Raw genomic sequence first — 18,096 nt, 5'->3', positions numbered from 1 at the left:
CCGGCTCTGGGTCACTGTCCGTGTGGAGTTTGCACACACACCACCACACCCAAGATCCGAAACCCCTCCACCCCCTCCCTCAACCTTAAATCCAGCCCACCTTACTCCCCCTCCCCCAACGAATTACTCCCTCTAAACCACAAATGCCCTCCAAAGAAGGAAAAAGAAAACACAACAACCAAAAGAAAAATCCCCAAACAAACCACATCAATTTCAATTAACAACTCTGTGGAACAGGGAGGAAATAGAATAAATCACACATCTTTGTAACAAACGTCCCCATACACACCCCATCCCAACCATCTGCAAACCCACTCAGTTCAGTCAAAGTCCTTGAGCCTTAATGTAAGCCTCCGCTTCCTCGAAGAAATGGTCTTCGGCATCATGAGTAACCCTCAGCATCGCCAGGTACCCCACACCAAATGACACACTACTCTTAATAAGGGCTGACTTTGCCCACCTCCTTGCCAGTGCTGCCGCGACATCCCACCGAACCTTCCGATTCTCCTTGGCCCACTTCAGGACCCTCTCCTTCATCCGATAGCTGTGAAAACAGGCTATCACCGCTTGTACTGGCTCATTTGCCCGTTGTTTTGCCTGGCGCGACCGGTGGGCCCAATCCTGCTCGATAGGGGAGGCCTGATCCGCCTCCCCCATCAATTTCATAAACATCAACTCGATATATTCGATCGGCCTCAGGCCCTCCACCCCCTCAGGCAAGCCCATGATCCTGAGGTTCTACCGCCTCGACCTATTCTCCAGGCCCTCGACCAGTTCTCCCAGTGAGCCAGAGAGAAGACAGAGCCAGGAGTGAGACACAGCTAAGAGTGAGTTTGGGAATTTGAATCGAAGTGGGAATTGAATTGAATCAGTAAGGCAGCTCCTTTTAAATTTCAGGAGTTTAAATTAATTTAAATTAAGCTAGTTTTGTGCAGTGTAGGTTAACAAGGGCTGCCCCACCCACTCTCATAACTGGTTGGCAGTTAAGTGTCAGTCACTTTAATCTACTTTGATCTAAAAGCAGGTGGGGGAGGGGAGTCAATTCAGGACAGTTTAAAAAGAGCCACTTGTAAACTCACTCCCAGTGAGCCAGAGAGAAGACAGAGCCAGGAGTGAGACACAGCTAAGAGTGAGTTTGGGAATTTGAATCGAGGTGGGAATTCACAGCTGGGCGGGGAGGAAGTGCGTTTTATCCCTGGTAAGTAGTGTTTCTGTTTCTTTTCATTGGTATATTTATTTATTTTTTTCTTCGTTGTTTATCTATTTATTTAAATTTTTGGGGGGGAAATTGAAATTGTTGAAGTTAACCGAAGGTTTAAGACATGGCAGGAGATCTCAGACCCGTGTCATGCTCCTCGTGTGCGATTTGGGAGCTCAGGGACACGTCCACTGTCCCTGGCTCCTTCACGTGCAAGAAGTGTGTCCAGTTGCAGCTCCTGTTAGACCGCTTGACGGCTCTGGAGCTGCGGATGGACTCACTTTGGAGCGTCCGCGATGCTGAGGACGTCGTGGATAGCACGTTTAGCGAGTTGGTCACACCGCGGGTGAAAGGTACTGAGGGAGATAGTAAATGGGTGACCAAAAGACAGAGCAAGAGTAGGAAGGCAGTGCAGGTGTCCTCTGCGGTCATCTCCCTGCAAAACAGATATACCGCTTTGGATACTGTTGAGGGAGATGGCTCACCAGGGGAAGGCAGCAGCAGCCAGGTTCATGGCACCGTGGCTGGCTCTGCTGCGCAGCTGGGCAGGAAGAAGAATGACAGGGCTATAGTGATAGGGGACTCGATTGTAAGGGGAATAGACAGGCGGTACTGCGGACGCAATCGAGACTCCAGGATGGTATGTTGCCTCCCTGGTGCAAGGGTCAAGGATGTCTCGGAGCGGCTGCAGGACATTCTGGGGGGGGGGGGGGGGTGAACAGCCAGCTGTCGTGGTGCACATAGGCACCAACAATATAGGTACAAAACGGGATGAAGTCCTACAAGCTGAATTTAGGGAGCTAGGAGTTAAACTAAAAAGTAGGACCTCAAAGGTAGTAATCTCAGGATTGCTACCAGTGCCACGAGCTAGTCTAGTAGGAATGTCAGGATAGAGAGGATGAATACGTGGCTCGAGAGATGGTGCAAGAGGGAGGGATTCAAATTCCTGGGACATTGGAACCGGTTCTGGGGGAGGTGGGACCAGTACAAACCGGACGGTCTGCACCTGGGCAGGACTGGAACCGATGTCCTGGGGGGGTGTTTGCTAGAGCTGTTGGGGAGAGTTTAAACTAATGTGGCAGGGGGATGGGAACCAATGCAGGAAGTTGGAAGGTAGTAAAACAGGGACAGAAATAAAAGGCAGTAAGGGGGAAAGTGTAAGGCAGAGAAGTCATAGTCAAAAATCAAAAAGGGTGACAGTACAAGGTACAGTGACTGAGGGGAGCTCAGTGAATAGGACCAGGAATACTAATAGAAATAAAACGGGAAGTGAAAACATTAATGGTAAGCGACGCGGCAGGTTGTTACAGGAAGATATGGGTTCGACGACAAGGAAAATTAGGAGAAAGGTTAAGAGGAAATATAACTTAGGAGAGGTTACTGATCGAGGTGTTAAGATTCAGAACAGAGGTAAAAAAGCCAACATAAGTGTACTTTACCTGAATGCTCGTAGTATTCGGAATAAGGTAAATGAGTTGATGGCGCAAATCATCGTGAATAACTATGATTTAGTGGCCATTACTGAAACATGGTTAAAGGATGGTCACGACTGGGAGTTAAATATCCGAGGGTATCAAACCTTTCGGAAGGACAGAGTGGATGGTAAGGGAGGTGGTGTTGCTCTGTTATTTAAGGATGACATCCGGGCAACAGTAAGGGATGACATCGGTGCTATGGAGGATAAGGTTGAATCCATTTGGTGGAAATCAGGAATAGTAAGGCGAAAAAGTCACTGATAGGCGTAATCTATAGGCCACCAAATAGTAACATTATGGTGGGGCAGGCAATAAACAAAGAAATAACAGATGCATGTAGAAATGGTACAGCAGTTATCATGGGGGATTTTAATCTACATGTCGATTGGTTTAACCAGGTCGGTCAAGGCAGCCTTGAGGAGGAGTTTATAGAATGTATCCGCGATAGTTTCCTAGAACAGTATGTAATGGAACCTACGAGGGAACAAGCGGTCCTAGATCTGGTCCTGTGTAATGAGACAGGATTGATTCAGGATCTCATAGTTAGGGATCCTCTCGGAAGGAGCGATCACAATATGGTGGAATTTAAAATACAGATGGAGGGTGAGAAGGTAAAATCAAGCACTAGAGTTTTGTGCTTAAACAAAGGAGATTACAATAGTATGAGAGAAGAACTAGCTAAGGTAGACTGGGAGCAAAGACTTTATAGTGAAACAGTTGAGAAACAGTGGAGAACCTTCCAAGGGATTTTTCACAGTGCTCAGCAAAGGTTTATACCAACAAAAAGGAAGGACGGTAAAAAGAGGGAAAATCGACCGTGGATATCTAAGGAAATAAGGGAGAGTATAAAATTGAAGGAAAAAACATACAAAGTAGCAAAGATCAGTGGGAGACTAGAGGACTGGGAAATCTTTAGGGGGCAACAGAAAGCTACTAAAAAAGCTATAAAGAAGAGTAAGATAGATTATGAGAGTACACTTTCTCAGAATATAAAAATAGATAGTAAAAGTTTCTACAAATACATAAAACAAAAAAGAGTGGCTAAGGTAAATATTGGTCCTTTAGAGGATGAGAAGGGAGATTTAGTAATGGGAGATGAGGAAATGGCTGAGGAACTGAACAGGTTTTTTGGGTCGGTCTTCACAGTGGAAGACACAAATAACATGCCAGTGACTGATGGAAATGAAGCTATGACAGGTGAGGACCTTGAGAGGATTGTTATCACCAAGGAGGTAGTGATGGGCAAGCTAATGGGGCTAAAGGTAGACAAGTCTCCTGGACCTGATGGAATGCATCCCAGAGTGCTAAAAGAGATGGCTAGGGAAATTGTAAATGCACTAGTGATAATTTACCAAAATTCACTAGTCTCTGGGGTGGTCCCGGCGGATTGGAAATTAGCAAACGTGACACCACTGTTTAAAAAAGGAGGTAGGCAGAAAGCGGGTAATTATAGGCCAGTGAGCTTAACTTCGGTAGTAGGGAAGATGCTGGAATCTATCATCAAGGAAGAAATAGCGAGGCATCTGGATGGAAATTGTCCCATTGGACAGATGCAGCATGGGTTCATAAAGGGCAGGTCGTGCCTAACTAATTTAGTGGAATTTTTTGAGGACATTAACAGTGCGGTAGATAACGGGGCGCCAATGGATGTGGTATATCTGGATTTCCAGAAAGCCTTTGACAAGGTGCCACACAAAAGGTTGTTGCATAAGATAAAGATGCAAGGCATTAAGGGGAAAGTAGTCGCATGGATAGAGGATTGGTTAATTAATAGAAAGCAAAGAGTGGGGATTAATGGGTGTTTCTCTGGTTGGCAATCAGTAGCTAGTGGTGTCCCTCAGGGATCAGTATTGGGCCCACAACTGTTCACAATTTACATAGATGATTTGGAGTTGGGGACCAAGGGCAATGTGTCCATGTTTGCAGACGACACTAAGATAAGTGGTAAAGCAAAAAGTGCAGAGGATACTGGAAGTCTGCAGAGGGATTTGGATAGGCTAAGTGAATGGGCTAGGGTCTGGCAGATGGAATACAATGTTGACAAATGTGAGGTTATCCATTTTGGTAGGAATAACAGCAAAAGGGATTATTATTTAAATTATAAAATATTAAAACATGCTGCTGTGCAGAGAGACCTGGGTGTGCTAGTGCATGAGTCGCAAAAAGTTGGTTTTCAGGTGCAACAGGTGATTAAGAAGGCAAATGGAATTTTGTCCTTCGTTGCTAGAGGGATGGAGTTTAAGACTAGAGAGGTTCTGCTGCAATTGTATAAGGTGTTAGTGAGGCCACACCTGGAGTATTGTGTTCAGTTTTGGTCTCCTTACTTGAGAAAGGACGTACTGGCACTGGAGGGTGTGCAGAGGAGATTCACTAGGTTAATCCCAGAGCTGAAGCGGTTGGATTACGAGGAGGGGTTGAGCAGACTGGGACTGTACTCGCTGGAATTTAGAAGGATGACGGGGGATCTTATAGAAACATATAAAATTATGAAGGGAATAGATGGGATAGATGCGGGCAGGTTGTTTCCACTGGCGGGTGAAAGCAGAACTAGGGGGTATAGCCTCAAAATAAGGGGAAGTAGATTTAGGACTGAGTTTAGGAGGAACTTCTTCACCCAAAGGGTTGTGAATCTATGGAATTCCTTGCCCAGTGAAGCAGTAGAGGCTCCTTCATTAAATGTTTTTAAGATAAAGATAGATAGTTTTTTGAAGAATAAAAGGATTAAAGGTTATGGTGTTCGGGCCGGAAAGTGGAGCTGAATCCACAAAAGATCAGCCATGATCTCGTTGAATGGTGGAGCAGGCTCGAGGGGCCAGATGGCCTACTCCTGCTCCTAGTTCTTATGTTCTTAGCTCTCAGCCCTTGTTCCTGTCCTCCACCCGGCATCCAGTGAGGCCAGCTGATTGCTGTGTCGCGACAGTGACTCCTACACCCTCTTCAACACCTCACCATGCTCCGGTACGGTCTCCAAGGTCTTCCCCAAAGCTGCCGTTATCAGGACCAATGCATCATTCACTGATGTTTTGAGGGTCTCCATCATTTCTCCCCCTTGCCACTCGAAATGCTTGCCAAATTCGACAGCTATTACCCCATCAGTTTGTCCACTTTAATAGGTGTAGGCCACCCAACAAGCCTGCCTCCGCTATCTTCAATCCATCAGTACTCCGTACCTTGCTCAATTCCTCAGAAGGCTAATGCTCACACCTTTCTTTTCAATATTCATTTTGCATCTTTTGACATCCTCACCCAAAAGACTCTTACATTGGATTGATCTGTCTACCAATTACCCCAGGAACTGGGTGAAAAGAACTAAAAACCAATGACTCGAAGGAGAGCTACCTTACGTGCGACCTCCTTCTACATGTCACCACAGGAAGGCAAACAAAAATATTTCTGACTTCATCACATTCCTTTAGATTCTTCACAACTACTTTGTCAAAGTCATGTGCCAATGGAAGTGGCAGTCTGTTCCGATACTTTTCACACTTCTGACTAATCTCGTCTGTCAGCCTCGTACATGCTTCATCAAACACACCTCTATCCTTTAGCAGTGTTTTACCTTCTTGCAAGTAGGGTGATCAAATTGTCCATGTAACTTGAAGACAATTTGCTTTATTGTCACTGATTCTTATCACCTGATGCCTTGCACTCAATGAGAAACATACGTGCCGGGATTTCCGCCCCCGCCCACCCAAACGGCAGGCTTTCCAGCCGTGTAGGCAGCTCACCAGCGGGATCTTCCAGTCGCACCAAATTCAATGGCCATTTGTGTTCTTCACCAACTGGGGAACCTGTCCCGGGGGGGGGGGTCACCTGGAACATCCCACTGGCGGAAAGGGCAGTAAAATCCCACCATGGATTTGTTAAGGGGATACAATAATATCCTGACTGGGTAAACAGCAGATCCACTGACTTTACAAAATAATTACCTCATCATGTTACATGTCAAGTTCCATTTGTGCAACAGCACATTAGGGACTGTATCAGTGCTGATAACATGGCATACTCCAGCTATTTCACTAGCAATTATCACTCTCTTTGGAGACCTCATGTGTTGCCATCACCAAACATAACGCAAGTGGTGTTTTTATAATGCTTAATCTTGTATCGATTCTCACTACTCAGTGAACCTAGATAATACTTTAACCAATCTGTTCCACAGACTGTTCAACACATCACAGTCAAAAAAGCCTATGATTAACATTCATCATAGGACTAAAACTCCTTGTGACCAATATAATTCATTATCTTCATGTTTTTCCTCAGAATTCTCTTTGTCACATGTTATTTTGAGGACTCTGTCTCTCTCTGCTTTGGGCAATTCGGCTGATAATGATACTTCGAGTCACACCAGAAGAACCTAATAACTGTCCCTTTGGCATTCCTGGGATTCATTCACCTAGTGTTGCTGTTCCAAGTCTACATTAGGCTGTGTTGACCAGTTCTGCGAAAGATACTTTCATCCTTATTCCACCTCTGTAACCCTTCCATTGTATTAACAACTGCGTCCACTATCGGTTCCATTTCAAAATCAGCCAATCATTGTGTCTCCTATACTTTGTGTCATGGAATTTCCTAATTGTTCTGCCAAGCCTGCAGGAAATGACTGTTCACCGGGAAGTTTTTCAAGGCTGAAGATATCCAATCCAACTTTCAGAATCACACACCAGTGAGAACCAGGAGCTTGTCTCGATGTGATACCATAGCACAATGTAGCAATTTAACTGTTAATACTCCCCCAGGGATTTCTAATTTGGATTTCACCAATCTTGAAAGTCCACAATTCTGTTTTCCAAAATCTATCTTGCCAAAAGATGATAATATTGAAGTCTATCTTTTCTCAGCCTTACATTTATTTACAGTGTTAATCATCACAAGCATACTTTTCCAATGTCAACCCCACTGCAGTTTCAATAAGTGTCTCTTTATGTATTCTCAAGTGAAACAACAGTTAATGTCCATCACCTGTATACAATTAAACACAATCAACATACAATTAATACTCGCCAATCTAGTTAAGTCCCCCTCTCTTAGTCATGCACAGGTGAACATGCATTCAGTTGCATGAGGGCCTGCCCCTCCCCCCAGCAGCACTATTTAAGTTCATTATCATGCACCTTGCTTTTGGTTATCTACTTGCTACTGCAGAATTAGTAGAAGTACTAGTTTGTTGCAGAGACCGTGCTGGTGGTACGTCTCCAGGGGTTTCCATAATCCTGGGTGGGATTCTCCAATAATGGGGCTATGTCCCCACACCCATGAAAAAACGTGCGTGAATCACTCTGGACTTACCTGGAGAAAATCCGCCCCGGCGGATCGGTGGCGCCCAATCGGTAGCCTGGCCGTCCTGGAGCCCCCCCCCCCATGAATGATTCACCCGCCCTCCCACCAGGGCGGCCGCAGACTGAGTCCGCAGCCGCCACACTGAGTTCTTGACGGGTGGAACCATGAGAGAACCACGCCATCACGAACTCGGCCAGCTGCACTTGGAGAATAGCCGCAGGGGCCTCTTTCTATGGCCCCTGACCGGCATTGCGTCGACCGCGCGCGCCTGATTCGTGGTGATTCTCTGGGGACCGGAGAATCGCGGGAGCGGTGTCGGACCCGATCTCGGGTTTGACACCCATTTTCCACCCCCGGCGCAAAGCGCAAATTCGGCGTGGAGGCTCAGAGAATCTCGCCCCACATCTCTGAATCATAGTAAGAAGTCTTACAACACCAGGTTAAAGTCCAACAGGTTTGTTTGGAATCACTAGCTTTCGGAGTGCAGCTCCTTCATTAGCTGAGTGAAGGGGTGGGTTCCACAAACACATATATAGACAAAGTCAATGATGCAAGATGATACTTCGAATGCGACAACCAAACAAACCTGTTGGACTTTAACCTAGTGTTGTAAGACTTCTTACTGTGTCCACCCTAGTCCAACACCGGCATCTCCACATCATGGCTAACATCTGAACCATACAGGAGGATGGGTATCACTACTGATCTGTAGACCATGAGTTGGGCCCACAAGGTCCTCCAAATCCATTGTCAGGATAGGTGCACCAATGTCAGTCAACGTCCCCAGCATCAATGCATTGACCACGCTTGATCAGATACGCTGTACAGGACACATCACATGCCTGCCTGACATGACTCCCGAAACAAGCCCTGTACTCGGATCTTTAATGTGGCAAGCAAGCCCCAAGGAGGCCAGAGGAAATGCTTCAAGGATACTCTCAAAGCTTCCTTGAAAAACCACCCCCACCAACACCTTAGAATCCCTTCCCTAAGACCACCTGAAGTGGAGGAAAAGCATCTGGGAAGGAGCTGAAAACCTCCGGTTTCATCGCCAAGAGCAAGCTGAAACCAGGCATCAACAGCAAAAGGAACGCATGACAACTCGGGAACCCTACCTGCCTGCTCCTCCAACCGCCATCTGCCCCACCTGTGATCAAGACTGTAGGTTGCGCATTGGACTCCTCGTCATTTAAAAACTCAATTTTAGTGTGGAAGTAAATCATCCTTAACTCCAAAGGACTGCCTAAGAAGTTGACTGGTTTGTTGGAGGAGTTTTCCCTGAGTTAAGTCAGCAGGGAATGGTGTTGGGCTTGCAGTATCAGAAGAAAAATGGTGTGGAGGCAATAAAGAAGAAAAGCTATTTGCAGAGGTAGAGGACTCTCAGCAGGAGACTATAATCACCCAAGATCTTCAGGGAGCACTTTCCTCCCTGCAGATAAGTCAGAAGCAGTATGTTCAGCTGCAATGCTTCAACACAGAGGCAAAACAAGACTGATATTTATATAATTCCTTTCACAACCACTGGATGTCCCAAAACACTTTACCACCAATTAAGTACTTTTTTGAAGTGTATTCACTGTTGTAATACAGGAAACCTTGCAGCCAGTTTGCACACAACAAGCCTGCACAAACAGCAATGTGATAAATATAGTAATTGAGGAATAAACATTGGCTTGGACTCAGGGATCACTTCCCTGCTCTCCTTCAATATTATGCCGTATGAGAATAATGAATTATTTCTTTAAATGTTACTCATTGATTATCAACAATCATATCTCTTAATCTAGTTTCCCAACCAACCTGAGCCACCTCACCTCTCACACCTCCATAATTGGCTTTGTGTAAATTTAAGAGGATCCTTTACTATAAAATTACGCCATGTCTTATTGCGCAATATTAGATCTAAGATAGGCTGCTCCATGAAAAACGTGAATTTTCTTCAATATTTCCGATTATAATTTGAAAGTATTAATTTATTTGAACAGAATGATTTAAAACTTGCATGAGGGTTCTAAATAAATTGAGAAATTTGTTTCAACTACTCAGGGCTGGATTTTTCAGCCATGCCCAGCGCAAGATCGCCACAGATGGGATGGGAACCATGAAAATGTCCGTTGACCTTGGGTGGGAATTTCCCGTTGCCGGACGGGCACGGCCGAAAAATCCTGCCCTAAATATTTGTTCACTTTTGTTCATTATGAAAGCATTAATCCTGAAATATGTTCTTTCAATTAATATCGAACAATTGTTTTATTTCAATAGATGAATGTGGAAATTTATCCTGTAACACACTTGTCTTAACACAATACACACTGCTGGTCCTCAGTAATTAGAGCAGGCAAAATGTGTTCATGTTTATCTCAGGACCAATGTAGGATTTGAGATAACTTTGGGATTGTATACCTGCATATTCTGACTATTTATTCACCAAAACATTCATAATAGGAAACCAATCTCACAATGTGTAAAAATAATTATTTGTGGACCTGACTAACCAATTATCTCAAAATGTATGTGCGCTGCAAATGTGATGGTGTTCATGTTTTCTCTCATGTCCGTGGTCTCTTCGCTGCAATTTGTAACAAAGGCTCCAAGCTGGCAACACTGATAAACCAATACATTGCTACATCTTTACTTTTGGTTTCGGTGAAGGAGTTACTTAGACTAAGATGACCCTCGTAGAATCTGGGTCTTAATCTGCTCAATGGCACCATTGCCAGCTGCCTTTTCACCTCTCAATGCTGGATTCAGCTGGTTTTGAGCTCAGGTCTGGAATACTTTCATTCTGGCAGGAGAGTAAGCATAATTCTTATTGCACAGATGGCATTATTAGAGTGATGTCATTTTACTCATTGTGCCCATGCTTTCGCTTTGATAGAAATATTCATTTGTCCCATTTCCCTGATGTGCAATTTCTTCCCCTTCAATTATTTATCCAGTTCCCTTTGGTAGGTTATTACTTTATTCCTCAACTCTTTCTGCCAATGCTTTCCAGTTGATGATGGAACTAACTGGCATGTGAGAGTACCTTTAAGAACTGGGTGTTTATAAATGGGTGTGTACATAAATATCTGTAGTGAGAGTACCTTTAAAAAATGGGTCTTTACTACTGCAGTGATGTCAGAGTGTGGGTGGAGCTGGGCTGTCTGTCAGCTTTTTACTTTTGTTTTAGGCTGTTTGCTGCAGGATGTGTTTTAGTTTCGTTTTCAGTGTTGGAGCTGAAGCCAGACCAAGCAGGTGTACTGCTGTTCTCTCTGCCATCAAAAGACCATCTCTTGATCATTTGGTGAATTCAAAATTATAAATGCTGTCAGTAGTGAATGTAAACCTAATGTGCTTCTGGTAAAAGGTGTTTTAAGTCTTATGGATGTTAAAAGGAAAGCTTAAAGGATTACTTAGTGTTGTATTCTTTGGGGTTGTATTGAATTGATGGTTGCTAAGATGTTCACTGTATGTTTTAAAAAGGTTAACTTGAGTTCATAGAATAAATATTGCTTTGCTTTTAAAATTACTTTTCCATTTCTGCTGTACCACACCTGTAGAGTGGGCCGTGTGCTCCCCATATCACAATCTATTCAAAGTTGTGGGTCAGGTGAACTCCATGATACACTTTGGGGTTGTCTAAACCCTGGCCCATGACACTAACCCTAACCTCCTCAGAGTGGAAATCAGTGGTGGACTGCCACTCTGCCCACCTATCTGCGCCAAATTTCTTCCGTGCTTGTCTTGTCTCACCTTCCGATTCAGGCCAGGCGAGATCCGGGCGGTGCAGCAGTCGCATACGCTCAGCATTGAAGTCTAAGAGAGTTGGAGTGAAAGAGAACAAGCCCTTTTTTTCGGATATTGGGGGGATTGGAGGTTGGGTGGGGGGTGGTGTGGCTCATCAGAGGGGGTCGGGGAGGGAGTTGATCAGAGCTGGGTGCGGGGAGGCGAGTCGAGGGTATGATCGGGCCTGAGGGAAGGTGTTCTGGATGTGTTGGGTAGTGGAGGTGGGGTCAGACCTTGGAGTGGCCATAGAGGGGAAGATCAGGTCAGGTCTGCTGGGTGGAGGGTCAGGTCAGGAGTCACATCAAGGGGCGGTCTGGTTGGGTCAGGGGTTTGAGAGTTGGTTCCTCGGGGGTAAGGAGTCCTATCTGGGTGAGGGAAAACCAATCCAGGGGCGGGGGTTGAGAATACGGCATTCCTGCAGAATGTTTGAGGTGAGGGACGCTGTCAGTGTCCCTGCTGATTTCAGCTGTGGGAAGTGCACCCATCTCCAGCTCCTCAGAAACCGCGTTAGGGAACTGGAGCTCGAGCTGGATGAACTTCGGATCGTTCGGGAGGAAGAGGTGGTCATAGATAGTAGCTTCAGGGATGTAGTTACTCCGAAGAATGAAGATAGATGGGTGACGGTGAGAAGGGCTGGGAGGAAGCAGCCAGTACAGGGATCCCCTGTGGTCGTTCTCCTTAGTAACAAGTATACCGCTTTGGATACTGGTGGTGAGGGGGGGACTTACCAGGGGTAAGCCACGGTGACCGGATCTCCAGCACTGAGTCCGTCCCTGTGGCTAAGAAGGGAAGGTGGAGAGCAGGATAGCAATAATTATTGGGGACTCGATAGTTAGAGGAACAGAGAGACGGTTCTGTGGCAACGAAAGAGACTCACGGATGGTATGTTGCCTCCCGGGTTCCAAGGTCCGTGACGTCTCGGACCGTGTTTTCAGAATCCTTAAAGGGGATGGGGAAGAGTCACAAGTCATGGTACACATCGGTACCAACGACATAGGTAAGAGTAGGGACAGGGATTTAAAACAGGAATTTAGGGAGCAAGGGTGGAACATAGAACATTACAGCGCAGTACAGGCCCTTCAGCCCTCGATGTTGCGCCGACCTGTGAAACCACTCTAAAGCCCATTTACACTATTCCCTTATCGTCCATATGTCTATCCAATGACCATTTGAATGCCCATAGTGTTGACGAGTCCACTACTGTTGCAGGAAGGGCATTCCACGCCCTTACTACTCTCTGAGTAAAGAACCTACCTCTGACATCTGTCTTATATCTATCTCCCCTCAATTTAAAGCTATGTCCCCCTCGTGCTAGACATCACCATCCGAGGAAAAAGGCTCTCACTGTCCACCCTATCCAATCCTCTGATCATCTTGTATGCCTCAATTAAGTCACCTCTTAACCTTCTTCTCTCTAACGAAAACAGCCTCAAGTCCCTCAGCCTTTCCTCATAAGATCTTCCCTCCATACCAGGCAACATTCTGGTAAATCTCCTCTGCACACTTTCCAATGCTTCCACATCCTTCCTGTAATGCGGCGACCAGAATTGCATGCAATACTCCAAATGCGGCCACACCAGAGTTTTGTACAGCTTTAACATGACCTCATGGCTCCGAAACTCAATACCTCTACCAATAAAAGCTAACACACCGTACGCCTTCTTAACAACCCTCTCAACCTGGGTGGAAACGTTCAGGGATCTATGTACATGGACACCGAGATCTCTCTGCTCATCCACACTGCCAAGAATCTTACCATTAGCCCAGTACTCTGTCTTCCTGTTATTCCTTCCAAAATGAATCACCTCACACTTTTCTGCATTAAACTCCATTTGCCACCTCTCAGCCCAGCTCTACAGCTTATCTATGTCCCTCTGTAACTTGTAACATCCTTCTGCACTGTCCACAACTCCACCGACTTTAGTGTCATCTGCAAATTTACTCACCCATCCTTCTACGCCCTCCTCCAGGTCATTTATAAAAATGACAAACAGCAGTGGCCCCAAAACAGATCCTTGTGGTACACCACTAGTAACTGGACTCCAGTCTGAACATTTTCCATCAACCACCACCCTTTGTCTTCTTCCAGCTAGCCAATTTCTGATCCAAACTGCTAAATCACCCTGAATCCCATGCCTCTGTATTTTCTGCAGTAGCCTACCATGGGGAACCTTATCAAACGCTTTACTGAAATCCATATACACCACATCAACTGCTTTACCCTCATCCACCTGTTTGGTCACCTCCTCAAAGAACTCAATAAGGTTTGTGAGGCACGACCTACCCTTCCCAAAACTGTGTTGACTATCTCTAATCAAATTGTGGGGCAGCCCCACGCCTTCGGGAAACCCCCGGGCGCCAGTATAACGGAGAATCCTGGCGGTGGAGAATCCCGCCCCTGATGTTTGAGCTGCTCTAGCTGCCAACTCGTTATGTATGTATGATTGGACAGGCTACAAGAAGCGTCCAGGATTTCCCACTGGGTGCAGGAGATGCTGAGGTGGCCAGCCATTCCTTACTTTCTGGACTATTAACTAGAAACACTTACTAGCTACTCACCAATCAGCTCCTTCTCTGGCTATGACATTGCTATAGCTGTTTTGCAGAAGATGCTTTTGTGTGGTTGTCGATTTCTCGGAAGACACACTCCTCGTCTCTGTATTCAGTCTCCTGCCAGATCCACTGCCACTGTTTCTGCCCATGAGATTCTGGGTCTTTCTCTTCCCTGCTTTAACCCTTGGCAGCTGCATTCAGTCTCCACCCAGCTCCACCACCACTGATGCGTCAGTGTGTTTGGGGCCAGGATTTTCCAGCTCTTCCCGCCAGTGAGATCTTCCAGTCCCGCCGATGCGAACAGAGATTTCAGTAACTCGCCGGCCCTGCCATAGGGAAACCCAAGCCGCAAGGTGTTGGAAAGTTCCAACATCTACATTGTAATGCCCCCACTGAGTAGAGTGGTCCAATCATCCTGATTCAAATCACCTGCTATCCTTGCAATCTGGACCCCTTTAAATTTTGAACCAACTTTTACATTTTTACAACTTTGGTTTAACTGATCAAATTGAACTGATTACTATTGTGGTCACTTTTGCCCATGGAGGTGTGATATTGCATCAGGGTCATTATACGAATACAAACCAAGAATCCAATTACCCTTAGCCTATTCACTAACGTGTTGTGTAAGGAAACAATCTTAAATCATATCTGACAATCTTCCAGCTGTCCTGCCCTCAATACCAAATGGATCACCTTTGTACTACATACTCATAGAAACAAAACGCTTAAAGAATCCAATGCTTCTCAAAACGAATCCATCAAATCACCCATCTCCCTCGTCGCTCAATAAAATGTGTAGCCCAACTGGGATGTAAAGGTAACAGTCTTTTTGATACAACTGAATAATTTGCAAATTCAATCTTCATTCTAACTGGTATTTATTTGTCAGTATACCCAGCCATGCAAAACCACTTGGGATCAAGAGCTCTTTTCATTTAGAGTTTGTCACTACTATGACACAATTCGTTATCACTGTTGTTCTCAGGAAGTCTACATGCATCAAATTCTATCATTTAAAGAAACTGGGTTTTCAATTTTTTTTCTCATTCATGTAAATGGATGAAAAATAATTTTAATTCAAGTAGAAGCTAAATTCAGCTCCTCAAACAAGGTACTCAGCTTGCCGCTGCATCAGTCAAAATGGGATGAAATTACCTGTAGTTCTTTCTCAGCCGTATATATTTAAATTAAAAATCAGTCAGCTTACGGTTCCTGTGTCTAATTTAGAAATGATAGCATTTGTTTTGTGTATCCAGAAGGAGATATTTAAAGATAATTGAATAATAGATATTGTAATTCTAGTTTTTTTGCAGTGTTGCTGGGTACCAATTCAAGAACCAAGGGGCAAACACACTCATCTTACAGTTTTGGATATTCAGCCATTTTGGATAATTATTGTAAAACAAAAGAACTGAAAATTAAGAGAAAATATTTTACTGGCCATATTCCTGTGCCCACTATTTAACTCCTGCTTGCTGCTGGACACCAGGTACACTGAGAATTGTCAGTGGATAAGTGCATTCATACATCATGGATAATTGCCATTGACTTTGCCTCATTTGCACTTTTATAATGATGTCTTGCTCCATCAGTGATCAAAGGCTCTGATTTTAAATGAAAACTGTGCAAGCTGCATCTGCTGCTGCTTATCCTTAGCCCTTGGATCATCTGTCCTAAAGATGAACTTAACATCTTATTATAGCCTGACAGGAAAGTGTTGCAGACTTTATTTTTTAAAATAGCATTGGATATTGTGAGACATTTGGTAACTGTTGAAGTTTACAATATTTTATAGAAGCAATTATGATGATCATCTGAATGCCTTTTTAAAATTGCATTTTAAATCTGTGTGACCCCAGGAATAATGCTTCGCAACCCCACAGGTAAGATTCACAGAAAAGATAGTTTCTGCTGTTCATTATTGTGCTAGATATTGCTGTTCTAAATTATATTAAGACGCAATATGTGTCCAATAAAATTTTATTCTGGCTTTTAATTCTAATATTTTTATTTTCCCCTATTTCTGGTTTTATGCAGAAGACAGGTCATCTTCAAGTATGGCCACACAACCATATTCAACTTCAAGCAAGATGGAATGGATTATTCCATTGGTGGTTGTCTCAGCTTTGACTTTTGTCTGCTTGATTCTTCTCGTAGGGGTGCTTGTTTACTGGAGGTAAGGTTTTGATCTTTATTTTTGCAGCTACCAAGTAATTGGAACCTAGATGACCTAACCATTTAAGCTATATAAGCATTTAACACTAAAACCTGGAGCAGGAACAGTCAAACTTTCTGAACCTGATACCCACATGCAACAACCTTCAGATATTCTAGAGCCGCAAGACATGGACAAACTTTCCAGACACTTTGGGCGGGATTCTCCGATTGCCGATGCTGAAATCGCGTTCGGCATTTGTTTTTATGCTGAAATCGGGGGCGGCGCTGTTTTTTGGATGCTCTGCCCCCTCAAAAATGACGTAATCTGTGTTCCGCCCCGATGGCCCGACTTCCCGACGGCGTCGGTCGCCTGTGCTCACAGTTTTGGGGGGATCTCGCGTAGCGGCTGCAGACTGTGTCCAGTGGCGTCACAGTCGGGGGGTGTGGGGGCAGCAGGCCGGATAGACTCCGGCAGGGAATGGGGGGACTGGTGGGGGGTGGTCCGGGGGTTGCGAGGGTGTTACAGGAGGGCACTACCTGGCAGGCCGGGTCCGCGTGCGGCCGGTGCCATGTTGAATGCACGGCCACGGGCCCAGCAATTCTCCATCCGTATCTGCAGGTAAAGCCGAACGTGGTGCAGCTGCTAGCCCCCAACTGGGCGGACCATAGGTAAGGAGGCGGATGCCGACTTTTTCACTGTAAAACTAGACACATGCACCGGACATAGTCTCAAAATCGGAGAACACAGCCCTTTATTTTAACTATTATGTGTCCTCATAAGTGTACACACAAATGTGCCTTCCCTCCTCACTCAGCCCCCATTACGTCACTCGTGTAAATGAAGAATTGCAAAATATTAATATTAGTAACAAAAACGTACCAGAGAAATTAATGGGAGTTAAGTGAGATGAATCCTCTGGACTTGATGATCTAAATTCCAGAGTGTTGTAAGAAGTGGTGGAGGTGCAGAGGTAGTGGATGCATTGGTGGTCATCTTTCAAAATTCTATAGGCTCTGGAATGGTCTCTCCAAAATGAATGCAGGGACATTTTCCCTTTCCTAACATCTGCTCCCTCAGCCAGAGGCAACTTTTTGAAGTGCAGATTTAAAGGCATATGTCTGAGGGAACAGATGTTAGGAAAGGGAAAGTGTTCCTGCATTCATTCTTCACTGAACTGCCCGGACTGTTCATCAGATGTCAGGCAGAGCAGTTCAGGGTGAGAAGGTCAATTCAGAGTTTAAAAAGTCAGACGAGGAGGATGCTGTTGAGCAGATTATCATAGATTGTCAAAGAATTTACAGTGCAGAAGGAGGCCATTCGGCCCATCAAATCTGCAACCGGCTCTTGGAAAGAGCACCCTACCCAAGGTCAACATCTCTACGCTATCCCCATAACCCAGTAACCCCACCCAACACTAAGGGCAATTTTGGACACTAAGGGCAATTTATCATGACCAATCCACCTAACCTGCAATTCTTTGGACTGTGGGAGGAAACCGGAGCACCCGGAGGAAACCCACGCACACACAGGGAGGATGTGCAGTCCCGATGCAGTATCCCATCCCAGGGGCGGATCCAGGGGTCAGCCCCTCGCCACAGCCCGAGCCCACCCAAACCACGCCCCCCCCCCCCCCCTCAACAAAAAAAAGCCTGGCAGTG

At 45.2% G+C, this 18,096-nt stretch overlaps 1 protein-coding gene across 5 annotated transcripts in view; it reads left to right on the top strand.

Moving 5' to 3' along the window:
* LOC140388345 (receptor-type tyrosine-protein phosphatase gamma-like) overlaps window positions 1–18,096 on the top strand; it is a 1,184,455-nt gene that overhangs the window by 968,176 nt on the left and 198,183 nt on the right. For all 5 annotated transcript variants that reach the window (XM_072472367.1, XM_072472365.1, XM_072472362.1 and 2 more), the window contains one exon: window positions 16,318–16,456. In XM_072472367.1, the coding sequence (XP_072328468.1) occupies window positions 16,318–16,456 (139 nt within the window). The remainder of the gene's footprint in view (window positions 1–16,317; window positions 16,457–18,096) is intronic.

This window comes from Scyliorhinus torazame, chromosome 13, assembly GCF_047496885.1.
Source record: "Scyliorhinus torazame isolate Kashiwa2021f chromosome 13, sScyTor2.1, whole genome shotgun sequence".
NCBI lineage: Eukaryota > Metazoa > Chordata > Chondrichthyes > Carcharhiniformes > Scyliorhinidae > Scyliorhinus > Scyliorhinus torazame.
Note: the sequence above shows the minus strand (reverse complement) of the source record. Positions and strands in the feature narration are given on the sequence as shown.